This window comes from Zootoca vivipara, chromosome 2 (assembly GCF_963506605.1).
Source record: "Zootoca vivipara chromosome 2, rZooViv1.1, whole genome shotgun sequence".
Classification (NCBI taxonomy): Eukaryota; Metazoa; Chordata; class Lepidosauria; order Squamata; family Lacertidae; genus Zootoca; species Zootoca vivipara.
In genome coordinates this window covers 91,293,364-91,309,386 of record NC_083277.1, presented here as the reverse complement: position 1 = coordinate 91,309,386, position 16,023 = coordinate 91,293,364, and the positions used below count along the sequence as shown (strand labels likewise).

At 44.3% G+C, this 16,023-nt stretch overlaps 1 protein-coding gene across 4 annotated transcripts in view; it reads right to left on the bottom strand.

Moving 5' to 3' along the window:
* UNC13D (unc-13 homolog D) overlaps positions 1-16,023 on the bottom strand; it is a 55,632-nt gene that overhangs the window by 24,425 nt on the left and 15,184 nt on the right. The window contains exons 1-9 of one of the 4 annotated variants that reach the window (XM_035104506.2): positions 13,957-14,311; positions 10,489-10,521; positions 5,979-6,086; positions 4,701-4,760; positions 4,008-4,074; positions 3,508-3,700; positions 2,076-2,120; positions 1,588-1,659; positions 1,344-1,413 (exon numbers count right to left, since the gene is read on the bottom strand). In XM_035104506.2, the coding sequence (XP_034960397.1) occupies positions 1,344-1,413; positions 1,588-1,659; positions 2,076-2,120; positions 3,508-3,700; positions 4,008-4,074; positions 4,701-4,760; positions 5,979-6,086; positions 10,489-10,521; positions 13,957-14,013 (705 nt within the window). In that variant the 5' untranslated portion in view covers positions 14,014-14,311. Of the gene's footprint in view, positions 1-1,343; positions 1,414-1,587; positions 1,660-2,075; positions 2,121-3,507; positions 3,701-4,007; positions 4,075-4,700; positions 4,761-5,978; positions 6,087-10,488; positions 10,522-13,956; positions 14,313-16,023 lie in introns of those variants that run through there. The other 3 variants (XM_035104507.2, XM_035104509.2, XM_035104510.2) reach the window with 3 other exon arrangements.

Genomic DNA, 16,023 nt, shown 5'->3' with positions numbered 1-16,023 from the left:
GCCTTTATGACCGTGACCCCGGCCTGCTGGAACGCTCTCTCACAAGAGACTAGGGCCCTGCAGGATTTGACATCTTTCCGCAGGGCCTGCAAGGCAGAGCTGTTCCACCAGGACTTTGGTTGGGGTTCAGTCTGATTCTTTTCTTTCTGTATAAGAATAAGCATTAAAGAGGCCTCCTAGCCCGCTCACAGGTCCTTTATAAGACCAATGGTAACAGTTGCCCCTGGATAATATTAACCACTCTCAATTTTCCCCGTGGACTGCCATTTGTCCAGATTTTAATTTGCTCTGAACTAATTTTAAGATGTATTTTAACTTGATTGCCTGGTTTTATGTTCTTTGTATACTGTCTTAGTTTCATGATGTTAGCTGCCCTGAGCCCGGCTCCGGCCGGGGAGGGCGGGGTATAAATTAAGATATGATGATGATGATGATGATGATGATGATGATGATGATGATGATGGCGGCAGGTGAATTAGAGGCACCAGCCCTCAATTGTGTTAGGCTGCCATCCAAACCCTGGTAAACTGCTGCTGCACCAGCCTGAAATTGGCACAGGGATTGGGCCAAGATTGGGCACAATGCCCTCATGGGAGAGCAGTAGGGTCAGCTCAGGATCCAGTAGATCCCAGACTGGCTCAACTACTCACCCTCCATTTCAGAGCTTGCTGCAGGACGTTGTGGCAGGGACCCTGCCAGTGGCATTTCTGCCCACAGGTTGGGTGGGTGAAACAGGGAGCTGTCACTCTATGGACAGAAGCCAGCAGTGGCAGAAGCCAACACATACATCCCATGCCCAGATCAAAGGGGTTTGGGATACATTTGATACATTGTGAAAAATTAAATAAATGCATTTTTAAAAAACACAACAAACCAATTCTGATTGCAGAACATGTTACAGTTTGGTAAATTACAGATTTGAATCTGCTCCCTAATGAATCAGTGAGGTTGGAAAGACAACAAAAAATGAACTCTGGAATCTGGATCTCTTTTAGTGGCACATACCATGCCAGCTGCCACACAGGTCCCACCTTCCCTGGACCACACTGGATTTAAAAAATATGAACCAAGATGGCTTTCTTTATCTAAAGCAGGAATAGTTAAACTTCTTTGATTGATGGCCACACTCATCCTTAATCAACCCTGTGGAGGCCACATGCCAAACAATCTCACATGCACATTTGCAGGAGACACATACAGAATCCCACTCCCCTAACTCAAACTTATGACCTGGGAATTATGAGGCCATGACAAATTTTGTGAGGGTTAACCATGGGCTCAAGGAAGACCAGGATGCCGACAGGTAAAACGTTGCCATGACAATTCGCTCCTCCCTTCCTCACCTGCAGGCGAAGTACCACATTCCCTAGAAAGTCATCCTGCCCTTTGTCCTTGCGAGCTTCCTTAAAAATCCTGGAGAGGAAAAAGCAAACCAAAGAGGGTGAAATTGGGCGGGGGGGACTTCTCTTGTGCAGATGAACACAGAATATTGGTCCATTTTGTTCTTTAAATGCCTTTTCTTGCTTGTCTAATAACCTCTCTGGGTAACCCTGCATGAACGTGAAAAGGCCCATGGTCAGTACAAACCTCTTCAGGCCATGGAGGTCTGTTAACTCTCCCAGTTTGTGGCGCACAGTTTCGACATCATCATCTGAGTCCCTACAAGAAACAGATTTAAAGATGTACAAGCGAAACAGAGAGAGAGAGATGGAAACAAAATGAGAAGAGTAGCAGCCAAAACGCAATTTAGTATTCTGGATGGATGGACTGACATTAGCAGAGTGGTATATTTCTGCCAACCTAGCAGTTCAAAAGCACGTCTAAGTGCAAGTAGATGAATAGGTACTACTACAGCAGGAAGGTAAACCTGGAAGCTGTACGCCAGGTCCATCGGCCAATAACACGAGATGAGCGCCGCAACCCAAGTTGGTCACGACTGGACCTAATGGTCAGGGGTCCCTTTACCTTTTTATATTTCTGTGAGGGTGCAACTCCACAGAGATCTTTGAAGGCATACAATTCAAATGTCACAGGGGGAACAAGTGCTGTGAGGAATAACACCTAACCCTACTTACCACATGTCTAGATGTAACCAGGCGTTCTCTATATCTTTAAACTCCCTGGAAAGTAAAATTGGAACATTTTATTAATGCAATAAATATGCAGGTGAAAATTCACTCCATTTTTATCCCAGCTTTCCTCCAAGAAACCGAAAAGTGGCCCATATATATAACTAAAAATAAATAATGTTGCAATTAAAGCAAATTATGATTACAGCTAACAATATACCAAAGAATAAGCAGCTGCATGGGCAAAAGAGCTTCTATCAGCCAGTAATGCAAATGAAGGACTTGGGCGCATTTCCTTCTGGAGAATGTGGTGTTGTCACTCTTCCCAAGGATGCCAGATAATTAAATAGATGGGATGTAAAAGGATAATTTAAGTCCAGTGTTTCCCAAACATCAGTCTCTAGCTGTTTTGGGACTATAGTTCCTATCAGTTCCTGACCACTGGTCCTGCTAGCTAGGGATGATGGGAGTTGTGGTCCAAAAACAGCTGGAAACATCGTTTAGGAAACATCGATTTAGTCAAAGAGAACTTTCAACCAGGGTTCTGTCTTCCCATACAATTAAGCAACACAGTGTAATATGTAACATTATTTATATTTTGATATATGTGCTCTTAAAGAGTTCAATACAGCACTGCTTTCATATTTTTGGTCTTGTTGCTGTTTATGCATTGCTAATTTTCCACCAGAAGCTAAAGAGGTACCTGTTTCCCCATAACTTTGGGAAGTGCTGATGTTGGGAACCACTCTGATAATTTTAATCGCCTGCTTTTATACCCTGCTGATGTTTCGTTTTATTCTTTTGACATTTTATAGCGTTCACTGTTTATTTTACTATTTTTATGTGATGCATTTCTGCCCTGTGAACATATGGCGAAGGGCACACTATGCATAAGGATTTATTTATATATTAGGCTTGTTAGCCACTTGCTACCTGAACGTCTCCATGCAAACCTACATAACACATCTGAAAACATGAATATAAATACATTACACTATGAAAGCAAAACAACCCCCATAACAGCCATATGTAAACAAGCCTACCTCATTATGACAACCAGGCATTATTTTTAGAATTGTCCTGGATTTGCAGACAGCTATATATATTCATCTATATGAGTCACCCTCAACCCAAACAGCAGCAGATCTTCTCATAGGGCAACAAACCACTTTCTCTGGGTTTTCCACCCTGCTGAATATTAGTCAGGAGCTCATGGCAGTGGCCTGAAACCATGGGTGCAAAACGTCAAATTACTAGAGAATCACTTCTCCAAGAAGGATAACCTGCATACTACTCCTTTCATGGGTGATGCTTACACACACAGGAGAGGCAGATTTGGAGATCTGGTTCTTGCCTGTGGTTCCTGCAAAGAGGGGGGATAGGAAGCACCCCAAATTGTCAGAAGCAAAACACACACTCTTAAGGAAGCAAGACGTACAGGATAAAGGTTTCATTCCACACAGGATTTAGAGTCTGACTGATGATTTGGGTGCGGTGAGTCTGGTCTTCAGGGAGCAGATTCTTCACCACAGCCTTTGATCGCTTTTTGTTCTCTTGACGGGAGCCAACACTGGTAGAAGAATCCCGAGTTTTCTCTTCTATCCCTAGGAGGCAGTATGGGTCGCTGAATCCTGCAAGCACAGAAGTAGCTATTGAAACGTACAGGGATTGCTTTATATGTTAAGGCCCCATCACCACCAGCAGGATGGGAGTTGGAATATGTTCTCATGTTCTCAGTGGAAGGATGTGTGGATCCAGAATTGGCCTCCACAGTCACTTAGGGACTCATTATTAAAACCGTGTTTATGGAAGACAATCTTACTCGGCTATGAGTGATCGCCAAGGAAGAAGAAGTAGTTTTACAGGAAGAAGCCCATCCCGAGCTGAAGTAGGAACCATATTTTTAGGTTCAAAAGTCCCTTTGAGTTGTCCACTCACCACTGACATCTTTTCCCAGAATGCCCCTGGCTTGCTTCACAGTTGCCTTAAGACAAAAAATTGGTTTCTGGAGAAGAAATAGAAAGAATACATTTAACTTGCGAGTCATTCAATCCTTCAAAAAACAGCACAGAACAGATCCACAGTGCAAATCCTGGGAGCTTGCGAACAGACCTCGCAAACAGAGACAAGGATTGCTGGAGGAGACTGAAGAGAGTGAGCTTGTGTCTTTTGGAGCCCAAGGGGTGTGTGTGTGGCTGATGGCTCTGTGGGAACACAGGATCTAAGGGGGAGGAGTTACAACTGAGAGGAAGCCAGGCTGAGGGAGGAGTTAGCAGCCAAACTTCGCTCATTGCAGATCCTGGGAACTCTCGACAAGACCTCACAAACAGGGGAATTTGCAAGGGCATTTAGCGGGGTAGTTTAAGGGGGAGGCCCAGAGTTCTGTCTCTTGGTGTGCATAGGATCAGAGACATGGGGGGGGGGGGGCAAGGGAGCTGCTGCAGTGACCTGTAACACCTGTGCCATGTTTGTCATTCTGCCAGAGAACAAGCAAGTGCAAGTAGTTAGAAAAAACACTCGTGGTATGTGTGAAGCAGAGCTGGTGAGGGGCATGGCTAGGGAGAAGGTGTGGTCTGGAGAGAGTTATGAGGCCCAGGTAAAGGTCTGAGTTCCCCTTCCCTTAGACTTTACCTCTAGCTCTTTGACCCTCTGTAGTAGAATATCATGCTCTTCTGGATCCATATTGAAGGCCTGGTTGAGATATTGGAAAGGAAATAATTAGAGACCTACTTGGTTTTATAATACTGCATGAAGTGGGGCAAGTTCCATCACCTAGAGCTCAGTGAAAGGAGGCAGCACCGAGCAGGCATGCTAAGAGTAGTCCCTTATAGCCTTGACATGGGTTATTTTAGATTACACATATAATGGCTTAAATAGAGATGAGCACAATTCCCATCACCCCTGACAACTGGTGATGCTGGCAGGAGCTGATAGGAACTAGAGTCCCGACAATAACTGGAGGGCCACAGGTTCCCCATGCTTGGCTTAGAAGAAGAACTATTTGTTACAGTTCTTAGGGCTTCTGTTTTCATTGCCCCTTGATGTCTCAGGATAGCTGCTTGCACATTCTCTTTCCTGATCATTGGATCAGCACGCTATTTGGGTCAGCTTTAGAGGCTGCCTTTCAAACAGCATTAATTCTGTGCCCAGACAGACACCCATCCCAGTGGAGACCAAATTGCTTGCTTGAATATCACTTTCATTGCAAAACATAAGGGGGACCATAACCCTCTGTGGGAGTGGGAAGTAGCAAGGAATTGTGAAAGCGGCCTTGAAAAGGGGTGGGTAGCCACAATGTCAAATTATGAAATTAAAAGGGAGAGAGGAGAAAGAAACCCTGATGGTCAGAGAGGCAATAAATACCCAGATATAGAAAAGGGATGCAGAGGAAAGGTTAGCACATCTTTCAAATGGCACCTACTTTAAATTAATATTAACAGGGGCTGGGTCAGGACACAGAATATGGTGCAGACAGAACATTTTTCTGCTGCTTTTTTTCTAGGGCAAGTTGTACCAAAATCATCTACTGCAGAATATCCTAAGCCTAGCCACCAGCTTTCTGGAAAAGGCAATTTCAGGTGGCCTCTCAAACATCAGGCCTTCTTAAGGAATGAAGCCACCTAGTAATTAAGTTCTGTCTGTTAGCTTCTGCCGTCACCATTACTTGCCTGCAGTTCTTCTCTGACAAATGGACTCCACATAGCAGAGAATAAACACTTTCCTCAAGATGTCCTTTGGGATGTCTTGTGGGTGTGATGGTGGTGGGGATATTAACAAAACCGAGACAGTCATTTCTTGCAGTGGGAGGCAAAGAAATGGGCAAGGCAAGAACACAACCCCAAACAGAGATGGATGCCAGACTTTAGACTTAATATTAATGAGACAAGATGGACTTGGCTTTCATCTGACCTTCTGCACATATGTGTACAGCTCATCTGGATCAGCAACGTGGGTAAGTTCTGGTTTGCCCAAGCGATGGAGAATGGTGTAGAGGACCTCTTCATATAGCAGGGTGCGCTGCAACAGCACGATAGAAACAGATCAAAACAAAGCCAAAGTCTTCTGGGTTACTGTCCCTGCATTCTTACTTTATTGTGGATTGGTTAACCAAAGGGAACCTTGAACAGAATAAGGTTGTTGTTCATGAGGGAAGGGTTTTTCATACTAATAATCCATTTTAACATATCTCATTGGAAGGACAGATCCTGAAGCTGAGGCTCCAATACTTTGGCCACCTCATGAGGTGGAAAAGACCCTGATGCTGGGAAAGATTGAGGGCACAAGGAGAAGGGGACGACAGAGGACAAGATGGACAGCGTTCTCGAAGCCACCAACATGAGTTTGACCAAACTGCGGGAGGCAGTGGAAGACAGGAATGCCTGGCATGCTCTGGTCCATGGGGTCATGAAGAGTCGGACACGACTAAACGACAACAGGGCTGGATTTCATGATGCAGAACCAGAGAGGTGGAAGTAGCCAGAAGGCCATCTGATTCAAACCAATTATCACATGGCAGATGGCAGAACCCCCTTCCAACCTGCCATGACCAACTCCCTCCCTTTTAGACTAACGCAACACTTTGACTTCAGCCCTAGAGGTGCGCCTATTGTGTCTCAAAGCAGACGGATGCCAACAGGACCTTGGAGGAGGGAGATTCCAATAGTGCCCCTAGCACCTATGGAGATCATCACCCAGAAAGGTGCCCCTGTCAGAAAGAACCTAATACACCATGACTGGCCCTACTCTCCAATGCTTAATCCTCAAAATCCCCCAGGAGCAGAAACAGCAGCAGATCTGAGTAGAGAACCAGAAGTAGAATCAGCTACAGAGCTGCCCAGCTGGTGCACAGCAGTTGCTGTGACTCATGTTCCGTCTGTTGTCTGTGATGGGAGCTGTCCAGCTACAGAGACTCCGGACAGCTCCCCTGCTGCTTTGGATGACTTTCTTCCTGAGCTCTGGGCTTGCCAAGAAGATGGGAAGATGAGCAAAGCAGCAACGATGATCAGGAGTTACAGCCACACTAACCAACCTAACACAGTGAAGTTGACAGTCTGCCACAACAAACTAGGAGCAGGTACATCACAAAGGCACCTGCACAGGAAACAGCTCCAGGTAAACAATAGCTAAATGCAGAAATCTCATGTAATCATGGGGTGGTTAAAAAGTTGAATTCATTATAGAAAAGTCAACAACTGATCAACATCTTGTTTTCAGGACCAGTCCCACCAGCTTAGGGATATGGAACAGGGCAGCACCCCTACAGAGGCACATAACAAGTAGCTTTCAGAAAAGTTCTATCCCCATGGCTGATGCAATTTTTGGCTCAGTTCAGCAAGCTATTTTGCCAGTTTCAGGGAAAGAGGAAGTAGAGTTGGAATTGCTAGACAACCTAAGGGTATGATTTCTATTTTTTTTAAAAAAAACACCTCTATGTTAACCACAGAGATGGTGCAGTTGGGGTCATAGAGTTGTGAGAAGCAGAGGAAAGGGAGATGGTCAGGACGGCTGCAGTGGGGGCAGCATAGAGCTTGGCCTGTTTAGGACACTAGTAATACCTGCTGCCTTCACCTTCACTAACTTTAATCTACCAAATTGTTAATGGAAGCCTTCATACTGAATGGTTGTTTTTGTAACAGATGTTTGTCATGCGTATGGCATGGTGTGGGTGTGTTTCACACAGGGTGGATAAAAATTAAAGATCTTTTTTTAAAAAAATTAAAAAACCAGATTTTTTTCTTTAAACCAGATTTTTTTCTTTAAACCAGATTTTTTTATTTAAATCAGATTTTTAAAATAAAATGCTTCTGGAGGGAAAATCTTTCTAAAGATAGCTTTCTATTTAAGTTACATTATAGTCCAAAGGCTATTCATCAGGATATAAGGATTTGTTTTAAGTTTTTCATGTGTGCTAAAACTCAGTCTAAGGTCTGGTTTTTTTAAAAAAACATTGTTTAACCACATCAGTTAACAAACATGGATACATATGCTATAATGTTATTGTTTTAGTTAAATAAATTGTTTAAATTATTATTAATGAAATGATTATTTTTCTCCTTCCAATAAAGTACAGCAGAAAAGTTGTCCAAATGTAAACAGTTAACTTATTAAATCTCACAATAATTTCATAATTATCTGTCAATTTATTTCTAATAGTATAACCAAATCAGTAATTTTTGATATAACTGTAAAAACTACTCTGAAAATTATTCCAAAAATGAAACCTTCATATGGTTGTAAATATTAAGATTATACCAGCAAAAAATGATTTAAATCAAGCCTTACTGACTAGTGATTTAAATCAAGTCTTACTGACTAGTGATTTAAATCATGATTTAAATTGTTATTTAAATTGATTTGATTTAAATCACATCCACCCTGGTTTCATGCTTTATTTCATGCTGAAATGCACCTCTTCACCTCTGCTTCTGACACCTGAGATATACATTTTTAGGACCCATCCATCTTTTTGTATTATTATTTTTTTGTAAGTTTTTAACCTGAAGAGGAGGAGGAGGAGGAGGAGGAAGAAGAAGAAGTTCACAATAGCTAGATACCTGTGCATAATGATTGGAGATAACAAATCTGTCCCTTTTTCTAAAAACAGTACATAGTATTCAAGCTCACCCACTGAATCTGGCTGTATAACCCAGACGCACACGCAAAAAAGGGAAAGTACTATTTCACAGAATGCATCATTACCTTATGGAATTCACTGCCTGAAGATGCGGAGGCAGTCAATGAACTAAATGGCCTTAAAAGGGATTAGACAAATTCATGGAGGAAAACATGTTAATGGCTAGAAGCTGTGATGGCTAAATGAAGCTTCTACCGTGTTTCCCCTTTTTTAATCCGTAGTCAGAAAGTAAGCCATAGCAGGCTTTTAAAGCATTTGTTCAATATTAAACACCCCCTGAAAATAAGCCATACCTTCACGCAGCAGCGCCGCTCGCCTTGAGGCAGCGGGACCCAGCAGCAGCGCTGTCCTTGTCCTCCCGCTGCTGTTGCTGTTGCTGCTGCTGCTGGGCCAGGCGGAGGCGAGGCCGCTGCTCGCCCCTGGGGGCTGCATGGCCCAAGGCTGAGCGGCGGCGGGAGGCCCGCGGGCGCTTCTGCACGGCTGGAGTGACGGGCGGCGGCGGGAGCGCTGCTGGCCCCTTCCGCGCCACCGGAGCGTCGTGGGCTGCATGGCCCAAGGCAGAGCGGTGTTGCGCCACCAGGGCAACAGGCGGCGGCGGGAGCACTGCTGGCCCCTCCTGCGCCGCCGGAGCACCCGGCGAGGAGGCCTGCCTCCCCAGCGCCCGGTACCGGCGGCTGCAGAGCGGAGCGCTCTGCCGCGCCGAGCGCTTGGAGCGCCCAGCAGCGCCTTGCAGAGCGCCGAACGCTCAGAGCGCCGCAGCAGCCTGGCCTCTTCCTGCCTGCCACCCCACCGCCCGGAACCGGCAAGGAGGAGGAGAAAGGGGCGCCTGGGAAGGAGTCGGGAGGGCCCTTGCTGCATGATCCATGGGCACCCGGCTCCTTCCAAGCGCAGTGAACGCCGCGCCTCGCTTTGAGCAAGAGGCATGAAAGGGATGTGGCGGCGAGGGTGATGGCTGCGCGGGCGGCGGCTGCGTCACGTCTCCCGGTGGCCGTGGGGGCTCTCGGTGCTGCCTTGCCCGGGCCCCGCATTCCCCGGAGGCCGGCCTCATGCGGTGGGTGGAAGGCGCGCCGGTGGCCTGCCTAAGGCCGGGCGGGATCCCTCAGCCCTCCTCATCCTCATGCGTTTATTTCGCGAAACACGCCCCCCCCCCCAAATAAAGCAGCAGGAACCTCGGAGCGGTTGGCAGGGGGTGGGGTGGGATTAAAAAAACCACGACAAAGGCATCACCGGGCGGAGCGCCGAGCCAGCGGCCTGGCCTCTTCCTGGCCATGCCGAGGAGGCCTGCCGCCCCACTGCCCGGAACCATAGGTACCATAAAAACATAATAAAACTAAGACATCCCCTGAAAATAAGACACCATGTGGTTTTTTGAGGGGAAAAAGTTATAAGACGGTGTCTTAAAAGGGGGGAAACACGGTAGGTTCAGAGCAGAGGCAATATGGCTCTGAACAGCAGGTGTCAGGATACCTTCAAACCCTTTTTTGTATGTTTTCCAAAGGCATGTACATATGGACCATACTTTTAAAGCACATTCCTCCGGCCAAAGAACCTTGGAAACTAGTTTCCATTTCACAGAGCTACAATTCCCAGCAACTTAAACAAACTACAGTTACCAGGATTCTTTGGGGGAAGTAATGCACTTAAAATGCATGGTGTGTGCGAAGTCCCCTGGCTGGCCATTGTTGAAAATAAGGATGCTGGACTAGTGGCCTTTTGGCATGATCCATCAGAGCTCTTTGATTATACAGTATACGGTACTATTAGGAATGAATATTAGATTCTTACCTCTCTCTTAGAGAATTTATGGGACAGGTCCATCTGGGAAAAATAAAAGAAAAATACTTTCATTGACAAGCTGTAATCAGTGGTGCTGTCAAAGAAAGACTTTGGGGCAGGAATGTAGGGTCTTACTCAGCAGAATGGATCAGGAGGGGTCTCAAAATGGGGCAAATGCATTACCACAAAGGCTTACCACATTGTAACTTTAAAACACAACACAAAAACAATCATCAAAATCAGCAATATATACATAAGCAAAAGCAAGTTTTAAAAAATCATTATGCCATATTTAAAAGTCTTCTACCTTCTCAAATAAATCTTATTTTCAATAAAGACAAAATAAAAAAAATTCCTTCCAGTAGCACCTTATAAACCAGATAAGTTTGTCATTGGTATGAGCTTTCGTGTGCATGCACACTTCTTCAGGTACCTGAAGTATCTGAAGAAGTGTGCATGCACACGAAAGCTCATATCAATGACAAACTTAGTTGGTCTCTAAGGTGCTACTGGAAGGAATTTTTTTATTTTGTTTCGACTACGTCAGACCAACACAGCTACCTACCTGTCAATAAAGACAGAGAGGGAAGAAAAGCAGAATGCAATCATTCTCCTTTTTAACACTCAAGCAATGCTAAATAATTACAAAACATTCTCTAGAGATGTGGGTGCCTTAAAGTACAAGTGGAGATCCTTTCCCCAACACCAAGTACACAGAGCATTTCCCAAAATCTGGAGCAAGCTGGCAGGGCATCTACGTTCTCAGGTAGACATACATCTCAGAAACTTTTAGAAGAAAACAACAGCCAGTAACAATTTGGCTGTTTATTTTTCTCGTGAATTACGGGCAGCATGCAATGAAGCAGTTCCATTCGAACACAGACTTCTGGATGCACAATGGAACTTTCCTTCCCTCTCCTCATGCGCCCCTTTAAGCTGTTCTGGGTTTTCCCCCAGCCCTCTGGAGCAGCTATGGGGAGGGTGCAGGGGCTATGCAGGGAAAAGTCTTTGCGTTGATGGAACAACTTCATTGGATACCACCCTAAATGTTTACATTTTCTTGTGAAAAACAGCTCTACTCCTCTGTAATATTTACATGATTCCACTGTAAACAACAACCAAAACTACAACAACCCTTTCTTTATTAAACACAATGGGTTATAAGCATTAATGTTTATTTCAAGCAATCTTACAGGGATTGGGCACAACAGAAGAAAACGTGGAGCAACCTTAACTACTGAGACATTGCTATGGTAAAAAGACTGGAAACAGTAGCTTGAAAATGAAATGATTTCCTTTTATAGGTCTGCTGTGTACTTTACACAAGGGACAGAAAACTGAAGAAGAGGCTTTTCTGACTGTTTGCCCAGCAAATGTACTGCACAAAAAAAAACTGCTGGGAGGTTGTCCTCAGCCTGAGGAATCACCAGCTGGAGAAAGTGAGCAATAAATGCTGGCGTCATATATGTGGATTCTTAAGAGCCCAGACAAGTTAATGAGGAGTATTAAGACGCACTAGTACAGTAAGTCTGTGAACCTGGTTTGAAAAGCAAGAGGACACAATACTCCCAACGTGTGTTCCAGGAGGGAAATGATTTGGCTGCCTTGACAAATCATCGCTACTAACTACAGCTAATAGCTACTCACCCTCCCAGTTTGTAGATAACACTGCAGGTACTATATGTATAGAATAATGGCCCTGAGCAAGGAAAGTGGAAAGAAACCAATTCCACACACACCCATTACTCCCACAATACAGTAGTCTGTAGCTAACATAAGCATGCTAGCTTCACTAGAGTTGTCAGGAGAAAAATGCTTCACAGGGAAGGATGAAGGTCAGGTAAAACTTAGTGTAGCGGAGAATGTGGTGCATACCCTTCCCCAAATGCCCACCCACCCACCCCATTTGCAGCTTGTGGTTGGTTGCAATCTATACCCCCTCAACACAAAATCAGCTCATCATGAGCACTGCCCTGGAAGGCAATAAGGACATATGTCAATGCTTCTTCCTAATTCTGTCCTGTATGTCCACCCACCATGAGTGATCATGACCTTCCATTTGTTTTTTTAAACTTTATTACAACTTTAAACCTAACACAACACACACAAAATCATTATCAAAGTCAGCAACATATACATAAGCAAAAAACCAAGCATTTTTTCATATATCATTCTGCTTTATTAGGAAGATCTAATACCTTCCCTAATTAATCTTTTTTTTTCAATAAATCCAAAGAAGAAGAAAAGAGAGAGTTGATAGCAATGGCTTTCAAAAAATGCTACATAATTACGAAACATTCTAAAGAGATGTGGATGCCTTGACTTCCGCTTCTGGTCTTAGAGGCAGAGAGGTATGTGTGTTATTTTTAGCAGCTTTGCTGTGTGCTCTCTCCATTTTCCAGGTTTGAGTGTTCGTTTGGTTTTTTAAAAATATGGATTTATTTATTTTAAGATGCCCATCAGACATTTCCCACATTGTAAAAACAAACACCACTATAACAAGGGTTGTGAGTTGCTGCTTGCTGACTCTCAAGTTGTGCTTGCTTTCTTTCTTTCTTTTAGAAATAAGAGAACCACACCATGCCATAACCACAGCCGTAACTGGTTAGTGCAGGGGGGTGAGGAGGTGGAAAGGAGTTTTACGGCACAGCAAGAACAAGACTTGCTCTGATGAGTCTTTGTTTTCTGATTAGGAATTTAAAAGGCGGGTTTGCATCAATAGTATTCTCTTCCCGATTCCTAACTTGCAAGGCAGCAGAAATGACCACAGGAGGGAAAGGATACTGGATCAGATCAACTGCTTGATGAACAGATGTCATAAACTGCTTGATGAACAGAGACTACTGTAGCTACTTGTTAAGCCCTGGGTAGCTACTGCAAGAAAATGTGACATGATTGTCTATGGAGTGGAGATATTATTTGTCAAGGCCATTCCTTCATCAAGTAATCCACTTTGAGGAATCCACCACCAGGAAGTATTTAACACTAGCTGATTTTGCACATGCAAAATTAACAAGTTACTCCAAATGGTATGCAAGGACTTGACAAATATCAGGAAGCAAAAAGCCCTTAGATGTTCCTTCACGCTCTTGCTCATGTGGTTTGCACACTATTCTTTTCCAAGACTGCAACTGCCAGGGCATCTCATCCCCTGCCCTGCAAAAGTTAGGTCAAAGCTAGACCTTAACATAAGGCCCAGTAGCTAGAGTACTGGGCTTGATATAACAAATCCAGGTCCAAAATCCACATTAAGTAGCTCATGGCCTCTCAGCCTAACCTACCCTGCAGGGTGGTTGTGCATATAAAATGCTCTTTAGAAGAAATATATTAAGAAATTTAAGAATGGGATCTAAAGCAACCTCAAAGGTTTCAGTATCTCAGCAGGTTGAAGCAGAACATGAAAGGGAGGAGATTGAAAAGCAAGAGCTGTAACTTGCCGCTAAATAACATTCTAAAGTGAAAGAAAAGACTACATACTTTTTTGTTGTCTTTCCCAGGGGATTCCCCCACCGGGTTCTTTCTGTCAGCCTCCATACTTGGCTGGTCTAGGGAAGGCCTGAGCAATAGGGAAAGCCTGAGCAAGTGTAGGACGATGCCACCGGCAGAATGTATATACTCTTCAGAGGCTGAACCCTGAATTCAGAAGCCTGTCCCTGCCAGCACAGTGTTCCCATCAGCTCTCACATGCTTAAGAGGAAACCACACTCTTTTATCACACTCTGACCATTGTGACAGCAAACGGAAATGTACCCGGCCCTCTTTCACAGTTACCGAGTTGTCATTTCTCTAGAGCATGTGGAGACCTCTATTGCACTGGTGGCTGATCCAAAACAAATTTACAGTATCGCCCTTTCTTTGATTTGCTTCTCTGTATGTATTTGCATTCAGCTGCCTTGAGAGTTACACTGATAGGGGTGTGACATAAATCCTCTGCACAAATAAAACAAATTCATATTCATGTTGGAAATTAGTACTGCATATCTCCATGTGCTAAGCTAAGGACAGTCTCAGACCTCTGAGGAAGCCCTCTCAGATCCCAAACAGAGCACATATCATTTAGTCCTCCTGTTAAGAACAGACTGAACCATTCATCAGGAACTTTCTCCCATCCTCCCACCTGCCTTAATGCTATGAGAAGCTGCCTTCCCCTCCTTATTTTACCCCCACACCTGTGATGTATGCAAAGGTCTTGCACTCCTACAGGGCTAAGAAAATATCCCTAGGTAAGCAAGCTCAGTAAATGACGCTTGCTATCATGTTCAGGTTTAACTGCAAAGAATTTCCCTTCACCAGTTCACCGTGTGGCTCCCACACCTTCACCGTGTGGGTCACAGAGATCTGACTCTTCTGTGCTTTTGCACACATTTGTCAACACACTAGCAAATTAACTACATCCCCATGATTCCCATCCACACGAGTGAGTGGTACTTGATGGGATGTATTTGCACTGTGTCTTGTGCACACGGCCAAGTTTTCTGAGATAGAAGTTTCCTATATACCAGGCTTGCAGAAAACAGTGGGTCAAAAATACCACACACACACCTGTGTGTCATGTCAGCCCCACCAGCAGCCCACAAAGGAGCACCTGAGTAGCAGAAGCAGGATGTGTCATGATAGATGGCACCCAGCAAAACATCACCACACGTTTTTTAAAAACCACACAATGTGCTCCAGTATTTCCACAGTTGGGTAACTTGAAATTTTAAGTTGGATGCATCCCCCACTGCCTGTTCCTTCATCTGGAAAATCCAAACTGAACGGGGGTGGGAAGTGCAGGCTGTCGTTTGCATAAGGACAACACTGTGTGGATGATGTGAAAAACTTGTATATATAAGATGCCTAAATTCCACTTCAAACTGCCTTCTGCACACAACCACAGTACCTGCTTTCTGAGTTGTGATGAGTAAGTAACCTTTCGGTCTCTGCCTCCATTTCCTCCCATGCCACAGTAGGAAGCATAGAAAGACAGACACTCAGTTTCATTCTGTGTGAAGAATCTAATGTATGAAGTTTCCCCCCCCACACACATCCACCAATAAGAACTGTGTCTGCTGTTGTTACTTAAGAACAGACACAAGCTCTTACGATCTAAGAAAGTATGTGGTTTCAAAGCCAGCGTGGCCTCACTGAAACAGGCAGGAAGAAATATGCATTATCTGCGTCAAACAAGCAGAAACTTCCACTTTACTCTTTTTAAGCACTGAAGCTCAGCTGTGCGGTACATCAAGAACTAAAATCGGACCTTATAGTTGTTTCAGTTTTCTAAAAAGGACAAAGGAGAATATATCTGGAACTCTACTTGACAAAGAGCAGCAAGTCTTTTCTCTGGTTTATCATGACTGGGGCAATGTCTTTCTTTTCACTGATGGGAAACAGGAAGATATATTATTCACATAAATGGCACTTTGATCAGATTGTAGTCCATCATATAACTGCATGTTATTATCAGTTGCCAGCATCAACTGCCATCCTAAAAGCTCACTATCAAGGCTGGAGACCTCAGTTCTTCTTCGTTTGAAGTATCATAAAGAGGAGAGAAAGGAA